This window comes from Lycium barbarum, chromosome 7 (assembly GCF_019175385.1).
Source record: "Lycium barbarum isolate Lr01 chromosome 7, ASM1917538v2, whole genome shotgun sequence".
NCBI lineage: Eukaryota > Viridiplantae > Streptophyta > Magnoliopsida > Solanales > Solanaceae > Lycium > Lycium barbarum.
The window spans coordinates 31,380,060-31,402,610 of record NC_083343.1 but is presented as its reverse complement, the minus strand read 5'-3'; the positions used below and the strand labels follow the sequence as shown (position 1 = coordinate 31,402,610).

The following is a 22,551-nucleotide window of genomic DNA, read 5'->3' as shown; positions in this document are numbered from 1 at the left end:
AGCTCTTATATAACATCTTTAGCACTTGTTGCAACAACTGTAATTGCTACTGTAAATTGTTGGAAAATCAGCATCTATACCGGATGAATAATTGAAATAAAACAACATTGTTTTACTTTCCAAATGAGCGGAAATAACCCATGAAGCAATGCCCAGTGCTACACGAATGAAATCCGGTTCGACAATTACGTAAATCGAGTGAGTTTTTTTTTTTCTTGAGCAAGTTTTTTCTAAATAAAAGAAGAAAGCAACAACAACAAAAGAGGAGGAGGAGGGGGAGGGAGTGGCAGGGTGGGTGGGTCGAGTAAGAAACAAAAAAAAAATTCAAAACTTCTTTCAAGCAATTTTTTTGGGGTTAGTTAGGGGGGGGGGGGGGGGAGGGGGTTAAGTGGGGAAGTGGATGGGTGGTGCAAAAAATTAAAAACAATTTTCTTAAAAACAAAATTAATTGTTTTTGGGGTGGGTGGGTGGAGTAAGAAACCCAAAAAGAAAAAAAAGAAAAACTTCTTTTCAAAAAAAAAATATTTTTTTAGAAAAAAGTTTGAGGGGTGCCAAAAAAAAACTTTTTTTTTAAACCATTTTTTTTTTGGAGGGTGGAGGTGGTGGGGTGTTGGCGAGGGGGCGGGGGTGGTGAAAAAACAAAAAAATAAAAATTTCCAAACTTTTTAAATTTTTTTTTGGTGGTTTGTTTTGGGGGGGGGGGGGGGGGCGATGGTGTAAAAACAAAAAAAGATATCAAAACTTAAAAAAAAAAAAAATTGGTTGGGGGATTGAGGGGTGGGAGGAAGGGGGGGGGGGGGGGGTGGTGTGGTTTTTGGAATCTTTTCCCACTAATTTTAGGTAATTAAGATTTTATTAAGTTGAGTCAAAGTATAGAAAATTAAACTTGGGGAAAAATATTAAAAATAAAGCTTAGAGCTAAAGTGTTAAAAATAAAATTGTTGGGCAAGTTACAATATCATAAAAAATTCTTAATCTCTAATCCAAATATTATCATCTCTGCCCGATAAAAAAAAATTGGAGTGTCTCCTTATATTCTTGAATGTTCCGACATCCACCACTACTGCATCCCCACGTGGACACTTCACAGTCATCAACTGGATGAACCTTTGTGCAAATATCACCACATCATTTGACTCAATGACAAATTCACTTCTCAACTCTTGATCTTCCTTTCAGTGCCAAAAAAAAAAAAAAAAAAAGATGTCTGTAACTTTACTACAACAAAGTTTCCTAATTAGTCCTCTTTCTTCTCCAACATACAAACCAAGAAAAAATGCCACTTTCTTTCCTGTACATAGCACTAAAATCTTGTGCAAACACAGCCCTGATGACTCGCAAGACTCTTTAAGGTAACATTTAAAGATAATGGGTAAAAAGTTTTCATTTTGCCTCTTTCATTTTCTTGGTTCTTGATGGAGTCTATTCGGTTTAGGGAAAATAGCACTTTATGTCTATTTGGAGAAAATATTTACTCGAAATGGCCCATATTCTTAAAATTACCCGAACTGGCCCACTTATACGTTATTATACACTTTTATACAAGGTTGATATATTGTTTACTGTAAGTGTATAATGTTGAATATCATGTGTATAAACAGTGTTGCCAAAAAAGAAAAGTTGGGCATGCGGATGTAAATTACAAATATGGCTACATGGATGTAATATTTTATGCTAGATTGTATATTATTGAAATTATCCCTTCTTCCTTTTTTACCAATTCTTGTTTCTTTTTAGGAAAAGTGAAAATAAATTTGCTAAGTTGGCATTAGTTGCAGTGGCAGCTGGTGCTTTGGCACTGGGCTCAGTGGATGCAGCATCAGCTGCTAAGAGTGGTGGGAGAGTTGGTGGTCAGGCTTTTCGATCATCAGCTCCTCGTTCTTCGTCGCCAAGAATCAATAATTCAAGGTAAATTCTACTGTGTTTTCAGTCAAAAGAGTTCTTTTATTTAGTAGCCTTACCCAGCATTCGCATAGTATCTTACTCTTCAATTTTGCTATTACTTGTTACTTCGTTTCCTTTGTTTATCTTGCTATTATGTTGTCGTTATTTTCCTTTCTATTCTGGTTTAATTACACTTCTTTTGAGCCAAGGGTCTATCGGAAACAACCTCTCTACTCCACAAAGTTAGGGGTAAGGTCTGCCTACATCCTCCCCTCCCCAGACCCTACTTGTGGGATTATACTGGATATGTTGTTGTTGTTGTGTTGAATATATAGTTTAAGTAAATAAAATGTATCTTCTATAACAATTTAAGGCCCTAGGTTCAAGTCTCACCTCCACTACTTACATAAAAAAAACTTCCACGTCTTGGCCTATGAAAAATAATCATGCCTGCATCTGGAGGGGTTTGTTGAAGACATAATTAAGTACATAAGATTATATTCACTGCACCAGATTAAGCTTTTAGATGAGATGGTCATACAATTCAATTATCAATAACCTTGAAACATGTAAATTTGAGGCTATTATGTTGTCGTTATTTTCCTTTCTGTTGAATGATGTATCTTCATATGGTGAAATGCTTCTAGTTCTGAAATTTGAACACAGAGAGAAGGTTTCAATGTGGCGTACATGTAAAGACGTTGGGCTAGTTTGGGTAGAAATGAAAACGGAAAAGGCAGTATAAATCTGTTACAACTAGGATGTTTCCCATATAACGAGGACGAACAGAGGGCACAGAAGATGCTAGAGATTTCAGTCATTGGGTCGAGACAATTTTAAGGCAACAAATTTTGCGTTGAGCCACTGGAAAGAACATAGGTATTGCAAAAGTGGTGATGTGAGCTGAACACTAACTTCTTAATGCTATTATCTGAGACCTTGGCAAGCTATTCATTTTATATGGGTAACTAATATTTTCGGACATTGCCTTGCTGATCCTTATGTTAGTGGTGACTTTCATCTGATTCTACATGCCCTTTTTTCAATTCATCGAGTGTTGCTCCCAAACGCACACGCAAGTATACGTGGTCGTACAAGTAATATAGAACTTTTAAGTCCAGATATTGATCCCATAGAGACTTAGATTCTACTGTTAAACTAATTCAAATTCGAATAAAACTATTCAAGAAAGTGAAAATCAAGGTGTTTGTTGTAACTAAACTAAATCCGAAAAGTAACCAATTTATGATGGGTGTTTTTGTGACTGAGAATATTTTGACAAAGACTGTAAGATTTATCAGATGAGAGAAAGTTTTAGAGTCATGGCTTTCGACAATCCAGTTGATCTTCGGACAATTCTACATATCTTATTTCCTGAGTTACTGGTTGACGGGTTAATTATAACTTTATGATGTTCTCTCGAACTACTCACAAGCCTGTAGATGTTACTATAACGCCTATATCTCTATGGTCATCAGAGGTAACAAGAGCGCATTTAACTCTCCGCATTCAACTAAGTGGGGCTAAAGGGTATATCTCTATCCTCAGTAGCGAAACGATTAAATCAAACAAACTCTATTTATTCTTATTACGTACGTGAATTCCCTTTCTCAAGTCCAATTCACGCACCACAGATAGTGTCTAACTATTGGCCAGGTAATCAAACAATTAAGATCAAGAATAAATAAGCAACCCAAAATATGTAAAATCAATAGATAATAATTGTCGTCAAACCAACTCTCATGTCTTTCGCCACAACCCCAGAATTAAGAAGTTTAGCTACTCATGATTCTCAATGAACAACAAGAATTCATGAAGAAACTAAGGTTGAAAAGATGGAAAATAAAATAAACCTAGAGAGAGAAAGTAGAACGGTGGCTTACAAGTCTTAGAATATCCCAGCCCACCGTTTATAGCTGATAAAACATCTATATATAGCCTAGGGTTAAAACAAAAAATAAGTAAGCTAATCCCGATCGAAACGGGAAAGCTGTGCGTAACCTTGCTTTCCTTCCCCAATGCGGATGGATCGTGCAAGCCAGGTTCCGCTTTTCTTCCGAGCCTGATGGTGAATGTTGGTCAGAAGCTTGTTTTGTGCACTTTCTTCACGCGATGCGGATGAAAAGCCTGATTGTGCAGTTTGATCAGAGATAGAATTCCTTCGTTGTTGTTCCACAATGCGGATGGATAGCGGACTCTTCAGTTCGTCACTTCTTCTCTACTGTTTCTGCTTCTCATGTCGCCACGATCAGATGCCAAAGCTTCCAAAAAGTCCACCAAATTGCTCATTTCCCCTCCAAATGGTTGCGTTGCACCTATTCACAAAACATAACAACATAAGCCCGGATACACCGATTTTGTATTCAAGAATGCAAGTAAAGTACTAAGTTTTAGAGGGAAAGCGACACGAAACTTCAGATATTTGTTCCAAATATCATCGAGTAGTATAGTTTATTTCATCTCAAATGGAGGTCCTACTTTTCTTATTGAGGATTGATTTGACTAATTGTTGAAGTTTAATTAGACTTGTAGTAGTTAAAAATTTATAAAACTGTTTTAAAGCTGCAAACATATACCCATTTGAAAATGATGCATAGGTATTATTGAATCTTATAAATGCAATAGAGAGATTCAATTCCCTCAGACATACAATGTACAATAAGAATTTTGAAATTGGGAAGATGTTAATGTAGTAGTAGTTCCTCTTCAGTACAGTACTCTCCATGCCAAAAGGTACAACACCAACAGTTGTATTTGCCTTGGCTTTCTGTTGAATGATTGTATCTTGATATGGTGAAAGGCTTCTAGTACTGAAATTCGGACGGAGAGAAGGTTTCAATGTGGCGTACATGTAAAGACGTTGGGGATAGTTTGGGTAGAAATGGAAAAGGAAAGAAGTGATAACTTGGCAGGAGTAAAAGGAAAAGGCAGTGTAAATCCGTTATAACTAGGATGTTTCCAATATAATGAGGACAAACAGAGGATATGGAAAAATGATGCTAGAGATCTCAGTCATTGGGACCGAGACAATTTTAAGGCAACAAATTTTGCTTTGAGCGATTGGAAGGAATGCAGGTATTGTAAAAGTGTGCTTTGAGCTGATTCTAACTTTTTAATGCTATGATTTGAGACCTTACCAAGTTATTCATTTTATATGGGGAAATATGTTCAGATATTACCTTGCTGACCCTTATGTTAATGGTGACTATTCATCTGATTCTACATGCTCTTGTTTTAATTAATCAACTATTCAAGTAGTACAAGTTATATTTTTCTTAGTTCACGGTTTCCCAGCATCACTGTCCTGGCATTCAAATGAAGCATCATGAAGTAAGCACCCTGAGACTTTCCTTCTAGAGTCGTAAGATATTGTGCCATCTGAAAAATTTAACTTTTGTTATTGTGTAACTTGAAAATTGACTGGAGTCAACCGTATTAGAAGTCACCTTGGATGGAAAAGGAAAGCACTAGAACTCCTCCTCTTTATGTTTGTTCTAGATTAGTTAGTCTCGTAACTAAGTCTTCATTTCAATATCCAGATTCTAGCTTTATATATTAATTTACTCACTATACTTTTTAGCACTTTAGCTCCCTTACTCTTTTTTGTTTTTTTGGGTTCCTAATTAAACTAGGGGAAGTAGAACAAGGTGTATCTTAATATTCCTAAAAATTTTCACTTTTAAAGGATAGGACAAATTTCTGGAGAGAGCCTATATTACTTGAATTACATAGCCACAAGGATAACTCTGTGTTTACTATCAAAAGATTTCAGGTTCTAGTGGAAACAATTCCATCATCTTTCGATTATGATTTCCTCTCTGGGTTTTAAGTTCCTTGATTCCTAAAGTTCTGGGAATGCCTCTTGGTGCAAAAACAAAGTCCAAGGGGATCTGGAATGGAGTGATAGAGAAGTGTGAGAAGAAGTTGACAAACTGGAAGAGTCAGTATCTCTCTTTGGGGGGGAGATTAACCTTGGTGAACAGTGTTCTAGATGCGCTTCCATCATATATGATGTCAGTGTTCCCCACACCAGTAAATGTGATAAAAAGGATTGATGCACCGAGAAGGGATTTCTTCTGGCAAGGAAATGAAGATAAGAAGAAGTTCCACCTAGTCAAGTGGGAAGAGATGACCATCGACAAAAAAGAAGGGGGAGTAGGCATAAGAGATATGATCAGGCAGAACAAAAGCTTGTTGATGAAATGGTTGTGGAAGTTTGCAACAACTGATAACTTACTCTGGAAGGAGGTTATCATTGCAAAATATGGGCTGGAGGATAAATGGATGACAGAAGTGGTTACTACTCTTTATGGTTGTAGTGTGTGGAGATCCATTAGAAACTTATGGCCACTGATTTTAGCTAGGTCAAATTTCAAAGTGGGTAATGGTCTGAAGGTGTCTTTTTGGAATGAAAGATGGTGTGGCCATGCATCTTTGAGGCAAATGTATCCAGATATATACACTTTGTGTCAAACCCAACAAGCTACAGTGGCTGACATGTGGACAGGGCAAGGTTGGAATCTAAATCTTAGAAGAAATTTGAATGATTGGGAAATGACAAGAATTGCAGAATTTTATGACACAGTTGCACAGTTCAACAATCTACCAGGGGAAAGTGACACTTTGGAATGGAAATTTGAGAGTACAGGAAGCTTCACTGTTAATTCTGCATACAGGAATCTGAACTCAACAGGAATACATGAGGAAGGGTGGCCATGGAGGATGATTTGGAAAACAAAAATTCCTTACAAGGTGAACTGTTTTTCTTGGCTATTAGCTAAGGAGGCAGTGTTAGACACATGAAAACTTGAAGAAAAGAGGATTTCAACTTTGTTCAAGAAGTTACTTATGTGGAGAGCAAGCAGAGACAGTAAACCATCTCTTTTTGCACTGCAAGTGGACAGACCAGCTCTGGCAAATTTTTATCAGTATGAGGAAGATCAAATGGGTGAAACCAGGAAGCATAAAAGAAATGATGAGGAGCTGGAACAAGGATGGCAATGCAGCAAAGAAGGAGGAGAGATGGAAGATTGTCCCTGCAAGTATCTGGTGGACAGTATGGAAGGAGAGAAATCAGAGATGTTTTGAAGACAAGCAGAGCAGCATTCAGAAACTTAAGATGAATTGTATAGCTCTTTATTACTTTTGGTGTAAACAGGAGGTGTTAAGTCAAACAGAAGATAGTTTTACAGCTTTAGATTGGTTGTAATCTAGTGGAATATAGGAGGACAATATGTAAGATGTAATACTTTTGAAGGGGGACTACATATTTTGATGTAGTATACCTGTGGAAATATAGACTAACTGTTACCTTTTTCAAAAAAAAAAAAAAGCAATAAGCTCTCATGAACGTGGAACGGATGGGAAGTAAATGCAAAAAAGAACTGTTAGTAATTGGTCACATACACATTATGTCAGTATCTAGTGCAAGCAATACTAAAGCAAATATTTGTGTTGAACCTAAAACCTTCATTCTACAAGACGAGATATGGTTAAGTTCCTTATTGAGTGTGATTCTTATGTTCTTCAATAAGCTACGAAGCTACAATACACGAATCTTTATGACCATAATTTTGTTCTTGTTATCGAAATAATACAGACAACATTTTAGACAGGTCAAAAAGAATGTACTCAAACATGGAGATATAAGTATATGGGTTCACATGCATGAATATGCTTACAGTTCAAGGTCTCATGGTTAATGAATAGACATGGTGATAATAATCGGATTACTTGAACAAAACAAGATGATGATGCGGAAGCGAAAATACGAAGATTAAAGACAAGAATGTAAAGATAGGCGAAATTCAAGAATAAAATCCCCAAATTTCAAGATTAAGTGATAAGAACCCTAATTGGTCTTAGTATTCAAAATTAGCGGATTAAGACTAATTAAGATACTAATAGATTCAATTCAAGAACTTATATCAAAAGGTGATCTAGACCCCTATTTCGAAGAAATTAGAGACAATAATTAGTGTAAGACTAATTACCTTCTTTAATTTATAAATAAGAACCAAAGATATCAAGTACGAATTAATCTCACCTCTTAAAAAGAATCGTTCTTATAAGGTTGCAAGATAAATCCAAAGTAGCCACACAAAGGTGTAAAATAGAGAAACTCTCAATAATAATAATATTTGTCTGATAAAAATAACAAAATCCACCCCTATATATAGGGGAGACTTATCCCAAATAGAATGGGATTAGAATCTACTTTTATGGAAATAATTAAATACTAAAATCTAATTAGGATTAAACTAGGAAAGCATGTAAAATAATTGGCAAATTTCTTCCTAATAGAATAAGGAGAAGGTTGCCCAAAAAGTCACTTTGTACGTGTGACTTTCTCCAACCCAATTTGGGTTGGATTTAATTCCTTTCCTGGGCAGAAACTTCAGCCCCATGTGGGCTTGAATTTAAGTTCTTTTGGGCTCCATGTGGGGCCCAATCTTCCTCCTCTTGAGCTTGGACTTGGATCATGAAATATGTATAGTATTTAGCCCATTCTTTTGCATAATTCTTGGAGTCGTTCTTGGGCTTTTCTTCCATGATAAACATCCTTTTGATTTCCAATTGAAGCCCAGCAACCTTGGCTTGCATCTCCTTAGCTTGTGACCTTGACGACGATCTTCTTAGGGCTTCTATAGCGCCATCCTTGCCCATGGAGCTATCATCCCCCTCTTCTTGAAAATAATGCGTCCTCGAATTTAACCCTTCATCAAACAAGGACAAGTCAGCAACATTGAAAGTAGCACTTACTTGATACTCACCAGGCAGGTCCAACTTGTAAGCATTGTCTCCAATTCGCTCAAGAACTTTGAAGGGTCCATCGCCTCTAGCATGCAATTTAGACTTCCTTTTAGAAGGAAACCTTTCTTCCCTTATGTGAACCCAAACTGAGTCCCCAGGCTCAAAGATGACTTGTTTTCGTCCTTTGTTTCTTCTCGAAGCAACTTGCTCATTCCTCTTTTCAATGGCCAGTCTAGTTCGCTCATGTATTTTTCTCATCATCTCAGCTTTATTTGTTCGATCAAGACTAGCAACATCATTAGTAGGCAATGGCACTAAATCAAGGGGAGTAAGGGGATTAAAACCATAAACAACTTCAAAAGGAGAAGACCTAGTAGAAGAATGAATTGTTCTATTATATGCAAATTCCACCAAAGGCAAGTGATCCTCCAAAGAAGTTAATTTACCTTTCAAAACAGCCCGCAACATGTTACCTAAAGTTCTATTCACCACCTCAGTTTGCCCATCAGTTTGTGGGTGACAAGAAGTAGAAAACTACAATTTGGTCCCTAGCCTTCCCCAAAGAACACGCCAAAAGTGGCTCAAAAACTTAACATCCCTATCACTAACAATAGTTCTAGGTATGCCATGTAATTTCACAATTTCTTTAACAAACAAATCAGCCACATGAGAAGCATCATTAGTATTCAAGCTTTTTGTTTGCTAGAGAGCCCACGTCTCGTTCTTGTTAGAAATCACCTTGCTTAATTTTATCATCTCAGGCTGGTTAATCTTGGTTTAGCAATTTCTACACATGGTGTCCACATTTATTGAAGATGTTTTCTTGTACCAAAAAAAATATTATGCTCGAATTATGCATAAAGTTTCTCATTTCTCTGCTCATGTCTGTATATAAATTTTCTCTAGAACTTGTACTTGTCATGACCTTTGATTCAATCAGAAACTGATAACATGCTTTCTATGTATTGATACTTGATTTAGCAAATTGTAGGAATGTGATAAGTCTCCATCTCCAATCTTAACAAAATTAGAAATGTGTGTCAGATTATTCCTCAAGTGTGTTTCACTGACATTAGTCAGCTACCAAAGTCATGCTTCCCAACTAGCGGTTGCGCCTGATATAGTATTTACTTGACCATTTCCTGAAGTTTTACCACCATAGTCCGAAGAATTGCTATAGCAGGGAATTTAGGGATTAATTTCTACTTTCCAAGTGCTTATGAACATTAGTGGCCCTTTCTGGATTAAGTTGACTGAAGGACAACTACATTAAGATGATTTCAAGCAGCTTCCCTCTGAACATGCAAAAGCGTTGATATTAAAGATTCTCCCTCTCGGAAGACTTGCTATGGGGAATGAGATATTGCAAGTGGTAGTGCTTTCCTGGACTTCTCCACTGAGTAGGAGGCTGTTTGCTCTCTATTGAGGATTTTTGGTAGTTGCAACTCTTCTGTTCCTTCCCCACTTACCACCAGATCACGAGAGTTTATAGTTCCGTTTTCTTTTTATAAGTAAGGTGAATTTACTAATTTTATATGATATGCTGTTATGAACAATTGAGTACAACAAAAGCAGTTCTCAGCGATTATGTAGAAAATTAATAAGGTTGATTTTCACTGGGTGTGTTGTGGTTATTGGTGTTGTTGATGCTGGCCTCTACATTGCAACAGTCATGTACACCTGCCATGTTGGTCCAAGTAAATAAATACAATTAACTTAAGACTAGATACATTCTCCTCCTTATCTTTCTTTGAGTTTCTCTCTTTAATCTACCAAATTGTCGCTGTTATTGCATTCCAAACTCTTGAATGGATACCCCTCAGATCTCTTTTTTGCCAACCTTGTAAAAGCTCCACTGTGTCTTTTGGCATTCTCCACTTTAAACCCAATATGTTGAAAAGCATGTCCCAAAGTTGTGCAGTAATTTTGCAATGCAAAAGAAGATGATTTGTGTCTTCTGGCTTCTCTTCACTGAGGGGTTTGTTACATCCTAGGCAAATCCCACATCGCAAAGCAAGAGAGAGATGCTTGATAGCGCGTTTTTAAGTCGTGTAAGGTCTAGGCCCAAAGCGGACAATTGGGTTGTTACATATGGAATCAGAGCTACTCTGTCTTTAACCTTGGGCGATGGTGGGACAAACCTCAGTGTACAATTGAGTTTGGGGGTGGGGAGGTGGGGGTGAATGTAACATCCTAAGCAAACTCTACATTGGCAAAACACGAGAGATTATGGGGTATGTAAGGAAGTAAGCCTCAAGTCCTAGTGACACGTTTTAAAGCCTCCTGAGCCTATGCCAAAGTGGATAATATCACTAGATTTCTGGATTGTTAAGGGACATCTACTACAAATGATCAGCCCTCTTCTTTGTAAAATTGTCTGTGTTAAACATGCACTGTTGCCGACTAGCCAAGTGTAACACCAAAATTTACAGGGGGCATTACTATGCCAAATCTGTTTCCAAGGCCAGTGTGGTTTTCTGTGTATTATACAAGAGATTGTAACAAGACTTTTTCCCTTCCAACATTGGCTATCCTTCTTATCTAAGCGTGTATTGTAGGCTCCGAATTGTTGAATCAAACTGCAGGTTCTTTCCAATTCCTGATCATTGCAGTTTCGTCTGAAATTTATGTTCTAGCCATAACTTGAGTAGTAAATCTGTAAATGATACAGTGACTTCTTCATTGGTAGCCAAAGTAAAAAGAACAGGGAAACTCCACTTGAAAGGTGTGTAGCCCAACCAAGAATCTTGTCAAAAACTAATCTTCCTTCTATCTCCCAGCTTGAAATATGATTGTTATTGAGAATATAATTAAGTAAATAAAAAGTGTGCTCTCTCTAACAGCTTAAGCTTTTAGATGAGATGGTCACATGGTATCAGAGCAGGCAGAGGTCCTGGGATCGAATCCCCCCCCCCCCCCCCCCCATTAGGGCAGCCCGGTGCACTAAGCTCCTGCTATGCGCGGGGTCCGGGGAAAGGCTGGACCACAAGGGTCTATTGTACGCAGCCTTACCTTGCATTTCTGCAAGAGGCTGTTTCCACAACTCGAACCCGTGACCTCCTGGTCACATGGCAGCAACTTTACCAGTTACGCCAAGGCTTCCCTTCAAAAAGAATTTCCACTTGCTTGGCCCATGAAAAAATAATCAGGCCCGAATGTGAGGGGGTGTGCTGAGAATATAGTTAAGTAAATAAAGTGTGCTCTCTATAACATCTTAAGCTTTCAGATGAGATGGTCACACACTTGAACAATTGCCGATAAAATCATCCCCAAAAGCCCTCTGATGCTTTTCCAAGCAGTGAATCAGGGGAGCAAGGCAACTTTGTTATCCATTAATCATGCATGCCATATTTTTGGTTTCGATGACATTTCTCCACAAAGTACTTTCCTCATTTGTGAACCTTCATAGCCATTTGTTTAAGAGGCTAACATTGTGCATTTTCAAATCCCTAGCCCCAAGGCCTCCATCTTTTCCCCCCTTCAAAACTGTATCCCAATTTACAAGATTGAAGGATTTTTTGTCTCGAATTCCTTCCATAGGAAATCTCTTCGAATATTGTCAATAATTATTGCACAGGTATAGGGAATAACGACGTAGTGTAAGTAGGGAGTGAGTCTAGCACGCTGTTTATTAGGACTAATCTTCCACCAATTAAGAGATATGGCCTTTTCCAATTAGACAACTTTCTTTCACATTTTCAAGCATACCATCCCATGTAGCAATTAAGTTGTGTTTATGCACCAAAGGTAGTCCTAAATGAGTAGAAGGTAGTGTCTCAATAATGCACCCAAGAATACCTGCTAACAGTTGAAGATTGTGAACCTTATTTACCGGACAGAGCTGGCTCTTATGCAAATTTATGTGGAGGCCGGTAACTGCCTCGAAAAGTAACAGAAAAAGTCTAAGATAGTGCATTGGTTCTTCCTCAGCATTACATAAAAGCAGTGAGTCTTCTGCATAAAGGATGTGAGAAATAGCAAGTACGTGTTGACTCCTTAAGCCTTTTGAATGGCTCTAATTTGTACCATTGCACAATGATGCATTTTGCTTCTAATTTAATTTTTTCATCTTGTTGAAATCATGATTATAGTACCAGAAGCTCTGAAGTTTTCCAGTAGTTGAGTTGTCATTGAGAAAGTTTCTCGTGTAGCTTTTGTTATTGTAGAACAGCTTTAACTGCAAAGTGCAGTAGTCGAACCATCCTGTTTTATTTGTGCTCTTCCTCTTTTCTCTTAGTTCTGTAGGATGGAAATTTTTTTCTTGTAGTCAATATCTTTATATTAATGTGTTTGAAAGCAGGCAAGCGAATGTGGGCAGCTTTCTGAATTGTGATTGTATTTAATAGATTCATCTCTCCGTTCAGCCTCTTGCTCATTTTATATAATTATTTATTTCTATTTTTTGGTGTGGCTCTGAAATCGAGGGAGTTAGCTAACCTCAATATACTGACACACACACAGGGGAGGATCCACGTTGAAGTGAGGGTGTTCACCCGAACACCCTCGGCAAAAAATTATAGTGTATATATGGGGTAAATTTTCTGTATTTATGTGTATATATTAACTTTTGAACACCCTCGGCAAAATATTACAGTGTATATTTAGCTTCTTCTTTTTTCCGAACACCCTGGATGAAAATCCTGGATCCGCCACTGCACACACATATTCTGCTTTCTAGTTTCTAAAGTGCAATCTAGTTATTTTATGCATTGAAGGGGAAGTTTCTCTTTATCCAACAAGGTGTTTGTTGCTACCCTTCTCTCTCAAAGCTTATTTTGATCAGTCATCTCATCTTTTTACGTTCTAAGAAAAGATGATTCGTTATGACGACTAATATATCTAGGGGTGGCAAATGGGTGGGTTTGGTTGGATTTGATTATTTTTTTGCGCGGATTGCCCTTCTTTTGGGGTGGTCTTTAAATTTTGCCCCTCATATTTGTGGTCTTTAAATTATGCCCCTCATATTGCTGGTCTTTAATTTTTGCCCTTCGCGTTGCAACCCTGAGCGTTCATGCAAAAATCATGAGGTTCTGGGTTCGAACCCCCGCTCAAGCATAAATTAAAAAAAAATTGCAAGGCAAGGTTTGGGTCGCGTGTATGCCGGACCCGGCATACACTTATTAAGGAATTACCAAAGTTATGCCGGACCCGGCATACTCATGCCTTATGGGCAGACTGGGCATAAGTATGCCGGGTCCGGCATAACTTTGGCAAATCCTTAATAAGTTTATGCCGGGTCCGGCATACTTATGAGCAAACTTTTAATGGGCAAACTTTTAGTTAAACCTTAACTAAAAGTCTTTTCCTAGTTATGCCTTATGGGGCAGACTTTTAGTTAAGACACAACTAAAAGTATGCCCCATAAGGGGGAACTTTTCCTTAAGGTATAACTAAAAATTTGTCTTATAAGACAAAGTCTATGTCTTAAGGAAAAGTTATGCCTTATGGGGCATACTTTTAGTTATGCCATAACTAAAAGTATGCCCCATAAGGCATAGCTAGGACTTTTAGTTAAGGCTTAACTAAAAGTTTGCCCATAAGTATGCCGGACCCGGCATAAACTTGTGAAGGAATTATCAAAGTTATGTCGAACCCGGCATACTTATGCCAAGTCTGCCCATAAGGCATAAGTATGCCGGGTCCGGCATAACTTTGGTAATTCCTTAACAAGTGTATGTCGGTGGGGGTATAGCGAAATTTAAACTCTGCCTTGCGGATTTTTTTAAAAATTTTGACTGAGTGGGGGTTCGAACCTGGAACACATGGGTTTTAGCCGAAGGGCAACATTTAACGATTTCAAATATGAGGGGCAAAATTTAAAGACCACCCCAAAAAGAAGGGCAATTCTGCGAATTGCCCGGATTTGATTTGGTTGAAAATGGTTTGAACAAAAATGGGTTGGGTTTCAAACCGCCCATATTTTATGTGGGTAAATATGAGTTGGGTGATAAATGGCTAGGTTGGTTATGGGTTAATCCATATTATACAAGTGTAATATCATTTCAAGTGTATGTTTATAATTTTTTTCTTTTGTCAAGTTAAATTAATTTTATCATATAAATTTCAGGAGTGGGTTATATAATATATTTCTCTCTCCTCTCTCTAACTTTCTCTCTCCTCTTCCCTTCACCATTAGATCTTAGATTTAGATCAGATTAGATCTGATATCTAATATTTCAGATCCTTTTCCGGCCACTATCACATTCAGGTAATACCGGCGATCAGGTAACGCCGGCGACTTTTCCGACTACATTTACTTTGCTTTCGCTTTTTCCTTTTTCTTCTTCTCTTCTACTTTTTTCCCTTTTTATCTGCCGGATAGCCGCTGCTCAGTCGCCGACGAATTTTTCCGACAGCTTTTCTGGTTTTTTTCGCTGTGAACAGTACCCCCGACGTGAACAGTATTCCGACGTGAACAGTATTTTCCGGCGGCGAACAGGTTCATTTCGACTGGAGTTGGTACCTCCGGTTCTCATATCTATGCTTTGTTCATACATTTGTAGCTACATTTGCTGACTTTAGACCTTTGACTAATTTATTAGTTCAAACGCGTTTTCGTGGCTTTGGATATTGATGGTAGACTAGGGTCATGTTCTCGTTCAGGGACGGGGACGGGGACGAGGGTTAGGAGGAGTAAGTGGGTTAAAGGAGCATCTAGACTGAGAGTAGGTTCTTGGAACATTGGGACGTTAACGGGAAAGTCCATAGAGCTAGTTAAGACCCTTAAGAGGAGGAAGATTAATATAGCTTGTGTCCAAGAGACCAAATGGGTAGGACCTAAAGCTAAGGAGGTAGACGGGTATAAGCTTTGGTTCTCTGGTAGATCGAAGTATAGGAATGGGGTAGGCATTTTAGTAGATAGTGATTTAAGGGATCAGGTGGTGGAGGTTAGGAAAGTCAACGATAGGATGATGTCGATTAAGGTGATCGTTGAAGGGACCACTTTGAACATTATTAGTGCTTATGCGCCGCAAGCGGGCTTACGCGAGGAGGAGAAGAGGCGCTTTTGGGAGGATTTGGACGAGTTAGTGGGAGGCATACCGCCTACTGAGAAACTTTTCGTGGGAGGGGATTTCAATGGGCACATCGGGTCTATTTCGGGAGGTTATGATGATGTGCATGGAGGCTTTGGCTTCGGGGACAGAAATGGAGGAGGAGTTTCACTTTTGGATTTCGCAAGAGCTTTTGGGTTGGTGATAGCCAATTCGAGTTTTCCAAAGAAGGAAGAGCACTTGGTAACCTTCCGTAGTTCGGCGACTAAGACTTAGATTTTTTACTTCTTAGGAAGGATGATAAAGGTTTGTGTAAAGATTGTAAGGTCATTCCGAGGGACAACCTTACAACCCGACATAAGCTCTTGGTGATGGATTTAGGGATCAAGATGACGAGGAAGAAGAGGGTCGGGGATGATCGACCTAGGATCAGATGGGGGAGTTTGACCACGGCTAGTGCCCTGGAGATGGAAGAGAAATTGAAGGATATGGGGGCCTGGGATAGTAGTGGGGATGCGACCAGTATGTGGGATAGGACGGCTAGTTGTATTAGGGTTGTAGCAAGGGAAGTGTTGGGAGTCTCGACAGGTAGTCGTGGTCGGCATCGAGGGGACTGGTGGTGGAATGGAGAAGTGCAAAGGAAGGTGGAAGCAAAGAAGATGGCGTATGCGAAGCTGATAAAAAGCAAGGATGAGGTGGAGATGTGGACGAATAGGGAACTTTATAAGATAGCGAGGAAGGAGGCGAAGTCGGCGGTTTCGACGGCAAAAACGGCAGCTTTTGAACGCCTCTATGCTGAACTAGAAGAGAAAGGTGGGGATAGGAAATTGTTCAGGCTAGCCAGGGTGCGGGAGAGAAGGGCGCGCGATGTGGATCAAGTGAAGTGCATTAAAGATGAGCATGGAAAAGTATTGGTAGAGGAGACTCTCATTAAACAGAGATGGCAGTCATATTTTCACAAACTCTTGAATGAAGAAGGGGAGAGAGACATCATGTTGGGAGATTTGGAGCATACAGGGAGGCGTCACGATTTTGGGTATTGCAGGAGTATTAAGGTCGAGGAGGTTAAGGGTGCTGTCCGTAGGATGCGCAGGGGAAGAGCGACCGGACCTGACGAGATCCATGGGGAATTTTGGAAGAGCGCGAGCTCGGCAGGTTTGGAGTGGCTGACTAGGTTGTTTAATGTCATCTTTAAGACGGCAACGATGCCCGAAGAATGGAGGTCGAGCGTAATGATCCCTCTATACAAAAACAAGGGGGATGTCCAGAGTTGCGAAAACTATAGAGGTATCAAGCTACTAAGCCATACTATGAAAGTGTGGGAAAGAGTGGTGGAGATGAGGGTGAGGAGAGGCGTGTCTATTTCAGAGAACCAGTTCGGATTTATGCCGGGACGCTCAACTACAGAAGCCATTCATCTTGTGAGGAGACTGGTGGAGCAGTATAGGGAGAGGAAGAGGGACTTGCATATGGTATTCATCGACCTAGAAAAGGCTTACGATAAAGTTCCAAGAGAAATCCTATGGAGATGTTTGGAGGCTAAAGGTGTACCTGTAGCATACATTAGGGTGATCAAGGACATGTATGAGGAAGCCAAAACTAGAGTAAGGACAGTAGGAGGGGACTCAGAGCACTTTCCAGTTGTGATGGGGTTGCATCAAGGATCAGCTCTTAGTCCGTTTTTATTTGCCTTGGTGATGGATAGATTGACGCGACAAATTCAAGGTGAGGTGCCATGGTGTATGCTTTTCGCGGACGACATAGTCCTGATCGATGAGACTCGTAGCGGAGTTAACGCTAAGCTGGAGGATTGGAGACATACCTTGGAGTCTAAAGGATTTAAGCTGAGTAGGACCAAGACAGAGTACTTAGAGTGTAAGTTCAGTGAGACACCCCAGGAAGTTGGCGTGGAAGTTAGGCTTGGTGCTCAGGCCATCTAAAAGAAAAGTAGTTTCAAGTACCTTGGGTCTATCATGCAAGGCAGCGGGGAGATTGACGATGATGTCACACATCGTATTGGGGTAGGGTGGATGAAATGGAGGCTAGCTTCAGGAGTGCTATGTGACAAGAAGGTGCCACCACAACTGAAGGGCAAGTTCTACAGAGTGGTGGTTAGACCGGCTATGTTGTATGGGGCGGAGTGTTGGCCAGTTAAGATCTCTCACGTTCAAAAGATGAAAGTTGTCGAGATGAGAATGTTGAGATGGATGTGTGGGCACACTAGGAGCGACAGGATTAGAAATGAGGCTATTCGGGATAAGGTGGGAGTGGCCTCGGTGGAAGACAAGATGCGGGAAATGCGACTGAGATGGTTTGGGCATGTGAAGAGGAGAGACATAGATGCCCCAGTGCGGAGGTGTGAGAGGTTAGCCATGGATGGTTTCAGAAGAGGTAGGGGTAGGCCAAAGAAATATTGGGGAGAGGTGATTAGACAGGACATGACGCAGTTACAGCTTACCGAGGACATGACCTTAGATAGGAAGGTGTGGAGGACCCACATTAGGGTAGAAGGCTAGTATATAAGTCTCGTTATCTTTCCTTATTAGTAGGCGCATTAGCGCATTATAATTTCTTGTGCTTTGATTTATGTTATTATTTGCTACTTTCTGTACTTTGATTACTCTATTTTATCTGTGCCGCTTTCGTGATTTGCATTTCCATATCGCTTTGAATTCCTTGATTATCCTGTTTTACTGTGTCGTTTGCATTATTTCATTGCAATATCGTTTTAAATCTTTTAACCTTATCTGACCCCCTTTTTATGCTTCTATTGAGCCGAGGGTCTCTCGGAAACAGCCATCCTACCTTGGTAGGAGTAAGGTCTGCGTACATTATACCCTCCCCAGACCCCAAGATGTGGGATTTCACTGGGCTGTTGTTGTTGTTGTTGTTGTAAATTTCAGGAGTGAGGGGTGGAGGTGGGGGTGGGGGTCGTGGAAGGGGTAAGATTTTTTTTTTCACTTTTTATAATTTTTTTATAAAAGTAAAATATAATTTTTTTGGCGGGGGGTTGGGTGGGGGATCAGATATTCTTTTCCATTATTTATAATTTTTTTATAGAAGTAATATATATGAAAATTGAAATTTGGAGGGGGGGGGGGGGGGGGGTGGTCGTGGAGGGGGTGGGGCGGGGTAAGAATTTTTTTCCCATTTTTAATAAAACTTGTATAAAAGTAAAATATTTGAATTTTTTCTTTTTGTGGGTTGGGGGAGGGGGAGGGGGGTTCGGAGTGGCGTGGGGTGGGGGGTAAGAATTTTTTCTTTTCAATTTATATAAAACATTTATAAAAGTAAAATATTTGAAACTGTTTTTTTTTTTTTTTTTGGATTTTTTTTTTTTCATATTTTATAAAATTTTATAAAGGTAAAATATATGAAATTGATTTTTTTTTGGGGGGGGGGGGGGGGGGGGTGGGAAGGATGGGGAAGAAGGTGGGGGTAGGGATCGGAGCGGGAGGTAAGAAAAAAATTTCTCCCATTTTATAAAAGAAAAATAAAGTATATGAAAAAAAAAAGTGTGGGGGGGGGGCATGGCGGGGTGGGTGTGGTGGAGTAAGGGTTGGGTTGGGAGGTAAGAAAAAAAATTCTCATTTTAAAAATGAGTTGTTATTGGGTCTAGTGTATTCTTATATGGATACCCATATTTTGTCCATATTTTTATGGGTTAAAGAGAGACTTGAAGCCCATATTTACCCGCCTGAAATATGAGTGACCAACTCACTAACATGTGGGTAAAATGGGCTGATTTTCTAAATATGGGCTCAAATTGCCACCTCTAAATATATCACAAGTAAGATGGATAAAAGAGGAAAAGCAATTATAAAGGTAACGGATTGGAGGAGCTCAACGACCAAATGATGTAACATCTTGCTGCAGAGCTTCCATGCTGGAGAAATAATTTTGTTGAATATGCTAAATTGTAGTGCCATAATTCCAGACTGAATTATGATACCTCCTCTAGTTTAAAAACCGACTGGTTCAGCTTGCTTTTCTACTTGCCTGCATTTCATATGCAGATGCACGCTTAAATCCCTTACATTTTTCATGCATTGCCTTGCAGAACAAATATCTATGTGAATCCACCAGTTGCTCCTCCTCTAGTTGGTGGATATGGGTATGGTGTTCCGTTCTATGGTGGATGGGGCTGGTCACCGTTCTCGTTCTTCGCACCAGGCCCCGGAGTTGCGGTTGGCGTCGGAGGTGGATTCGATACACTGGTGCTCTTCTTGGTTCTTGGTGCTGTTGCTGCTGTTATTAGGAGGGTCTTTGGGTCATCAAGAGATGAAGATGAGTACTAGTACATGTTCATCACAAGTGACTGCTGATACTCAGCACTGTCATCTAGCCATAGTATACATAATTAATCTTATGTATTTGGCGAAAGTTATCGAGTTAGGAGTTAGACCTCTGCAAAAGAAATTTGGGCAATGAAGCTTTTTGTTAAATTCCTGGAAGGGGATGTTCATGACTTGTATAGCATCCCCTATGTAGGGATTTTGACAAAATTTAGGCCTCATTTTCTTTTTGAAGTTAGTTCCTCTTATGATAATTTTTCCTATGTTTCTATGTAAATTTATCTGCAGTATGTTTTAGTAAAGCAATCTTGTATATTCTTGTAACAGCTAAGTATCTCCATTTGATAAAACCCTGTTGTATGGTTGTCAGTGCTGCCCCATTTTAATGTCTTTAAAATCTAGCCTGCGGGGTTCAACTTCTGTCGTTCGCTCATAATTCATAAATATTAGATAAATGATTGATCGCGTACAAAGTGATTTTTTCTTTTAGTTAACGTTTCATCTTGTATGCAGTGTTATGCACGAGTTTATTACTCAAAAGGTCCTGAATTATTCAAAATTATTTAATAAACTCATTTTTCTATTGTCAGTAACAAGAAAGTCATTTTGTATTTTTACCTATATCTCTTCAAAAGTTAACTCTCCCAAAATTTGTATAAATTTGGCCAACAAAAAATGATGTGACGTTTTATTTAGTGCACATGGACTTTCCTTTTTATCCCTCAGACACATGGAATTATTCACTCTTAAAACCAATACAACCTGCTACAACGTAACCCGAATAAAATCCTCTTCACTCCCAATAAAAATTAGCGTCTTCACTCTTATGTTAAGAAAGACAAGTGTCATATACTGTGTTCTTTGTCCATTTTTTATGTTAAGTGAACTACATGCTTTTTGGTTCAATAAAAATTAAACTAGCTTAGAACAAAGACAGTAATACCTATTAATTGATGGACTGTAATTAAGCTTGACAAGCGCTATTATTGTGTAAATGGACACTACAATAATTGAGTGACCTTTGGAGTAATGGACTCTACTATGCACCTTGATGCTTGCCACCACAATTGTGAAAACTATCACAATTTTCTTCCCATCACACTTTCAGGACGGTCATACTAACAAAGAGGGAGTTGTTATATATATAAATGGATCATTGAACAAACACATATATGTGGCTGTGGGTACGTAACAATAATACAGGAAGATAGAAGTTGATGTTATTTGAGTAATCGCTTCCTATTTTATTTATTATGTTGCGGATCAAAGAAAAGGAGACAGCAAGAACTAAACTCACATCTATTGTATGAAGACTCCCACTGAGAGACTTTCATTAAAACTAAATATTTACTCCCTACCTCTCAAATTATCTGTCACTTTTTTGTTTTACACGTCTCTTAAAATATACGTATTAATTAGAATGAGTATTTGACCTATTTTACCCTTACTCTTGTCTAAGTTATAATCTTTCTCAATTAAATGTTTACTCTATTTATGTGTCATCTCCATTAATGACAACATTATACTAAGCGTAAAAAGGAGAAAAAAATAATTAATTATACCTTGAACTTCTAAAACAACAAATAATTTGAAACAACTATTTTTAATTACCACGACAGATAATTTGAGATGGATGGAGTAACTTTTATATTTTGTTCAGCTTCCAGGATATAGATGAACATCCAATCAATGCAATTATCAAACTTGAGAAATTCCCACGAGTCATTGTTGCTCCAAGATAGAGGTGGCAATTTGAGCCCATATTTAGAAAATTAGCCCATTTTACTCACATGTTAGTGAGTTGGTCACTCATATTTCAGGTGGGTAAATATGGGCTTCAAGTGTCTCTTTAACTCATAAAAATATGGGCAAATATGGGTATCCATATAAGAACACACTAGACCCAATAACAACTCATTTTCAAAATGAGAAATTTTTTTCTTATCTCCCACTCCAACCCTTACCCCACCACACCCACCTCGCCATGCCCCCCACCCCCACACACTTTTTTTTTTCATATACTTTATTTTTCTTTTATAAAAGCTTACAAAAAATGAGAAATTTTTTTCTTACCTCCCACTCCGATCCCTACCCCCATCCCCACCATACCCCCCCCCCCCCCAAAAAAAAAATCAATTTCATATATTTTACCTTTATAAAATTTTATAAAAAATGAAAAAAAATTCTTCCCCCCCCCCCCCCCTTGCCCCACCAAAAAAAAAAACAGTTTCAAATATTTTACTTTTATAAAAGTTTTATAAAAATTGGAAAAAAAAATTCTTACCCCCACCTCACCCCACCCCTCTCCGACCCCCCCCCCCAACCCACAAAAAAAAAATTCAAATATTTTACTTTTATACAAGTTTTATAAAAAATGGAAAAAAAAATTCTTACCCCCGCCCCACCCCCTCCACGACCCCCCCCCCCCCAAATTTCAATTTTCATATATATTACTTCTATAAAAAATTTATAAATAATGGAAAAGAATTTCTGGTCCCCCACCCAACCCCCCGCCAAAAAGAATAATCAATTTCATATATTTTACTTTTATAAAAAAATTATAAAAAATGAAAAAAAAATTCTTACCCCTTCCACGACCCCCACCCCACCCCTGAAATTTATATGAA

The 22,551-nt window shown here is 38.8% G+C and overlaps 1 protein-coding gene across 1 annotated transcript; it reads left to right on the top strand.

Moving 5' to 3' along the window:
- The first annotated feature begins 1,097 nt into the window (after positions 1-1,097).
- On the top strand, positions 1,098-20,344 carry LOC132603367 (uncharacterized). The gene is made up of 3 exons (XM_060316394.1): positions 1,098-1,352; positions 1,738-1,908; positions 19,690-20,344. The coding sequence occupies exons 1-3, from the start codon at positions 1,204-1,206 to the stop codon at positions 19,925-19,927; spliced, it is 558 nt and encodes a 185-aa protein (XP_060172377.1). The 5' UTR covers positions 1,098-1,203; the 3' UTR covers positions 19,928-20,344.
- The last annotated feature ends 2,207 nt before the right edge of the window (positions 20,345-22,551 follow it).

Excerpts from the sequence above, each read along its gene's own strand:
- LOC132603367 (XM_060316394.1), top strand. The coding sequence starts at position 1,204 with ATGTCTGTAACTTTACTACAACAAAGTTTCCTAATTAGTCCTCTTTCT. Across the intron at positions 1,353-1,737 it reads GACTCGCAAGACTCTTTAAG|GAAAAGTGAAAATAAATTTG; the intron begins GTAACATTTAAA and ends GTTTCTTTTTAG. Across the intron at positions 1,909-19,689 it reads CCAAGAATCAATAATTCAAG|AACAAATATCTATGTGAATC; the intron begins GTAAATTCTACT and ends ATTGCCTTGCAG.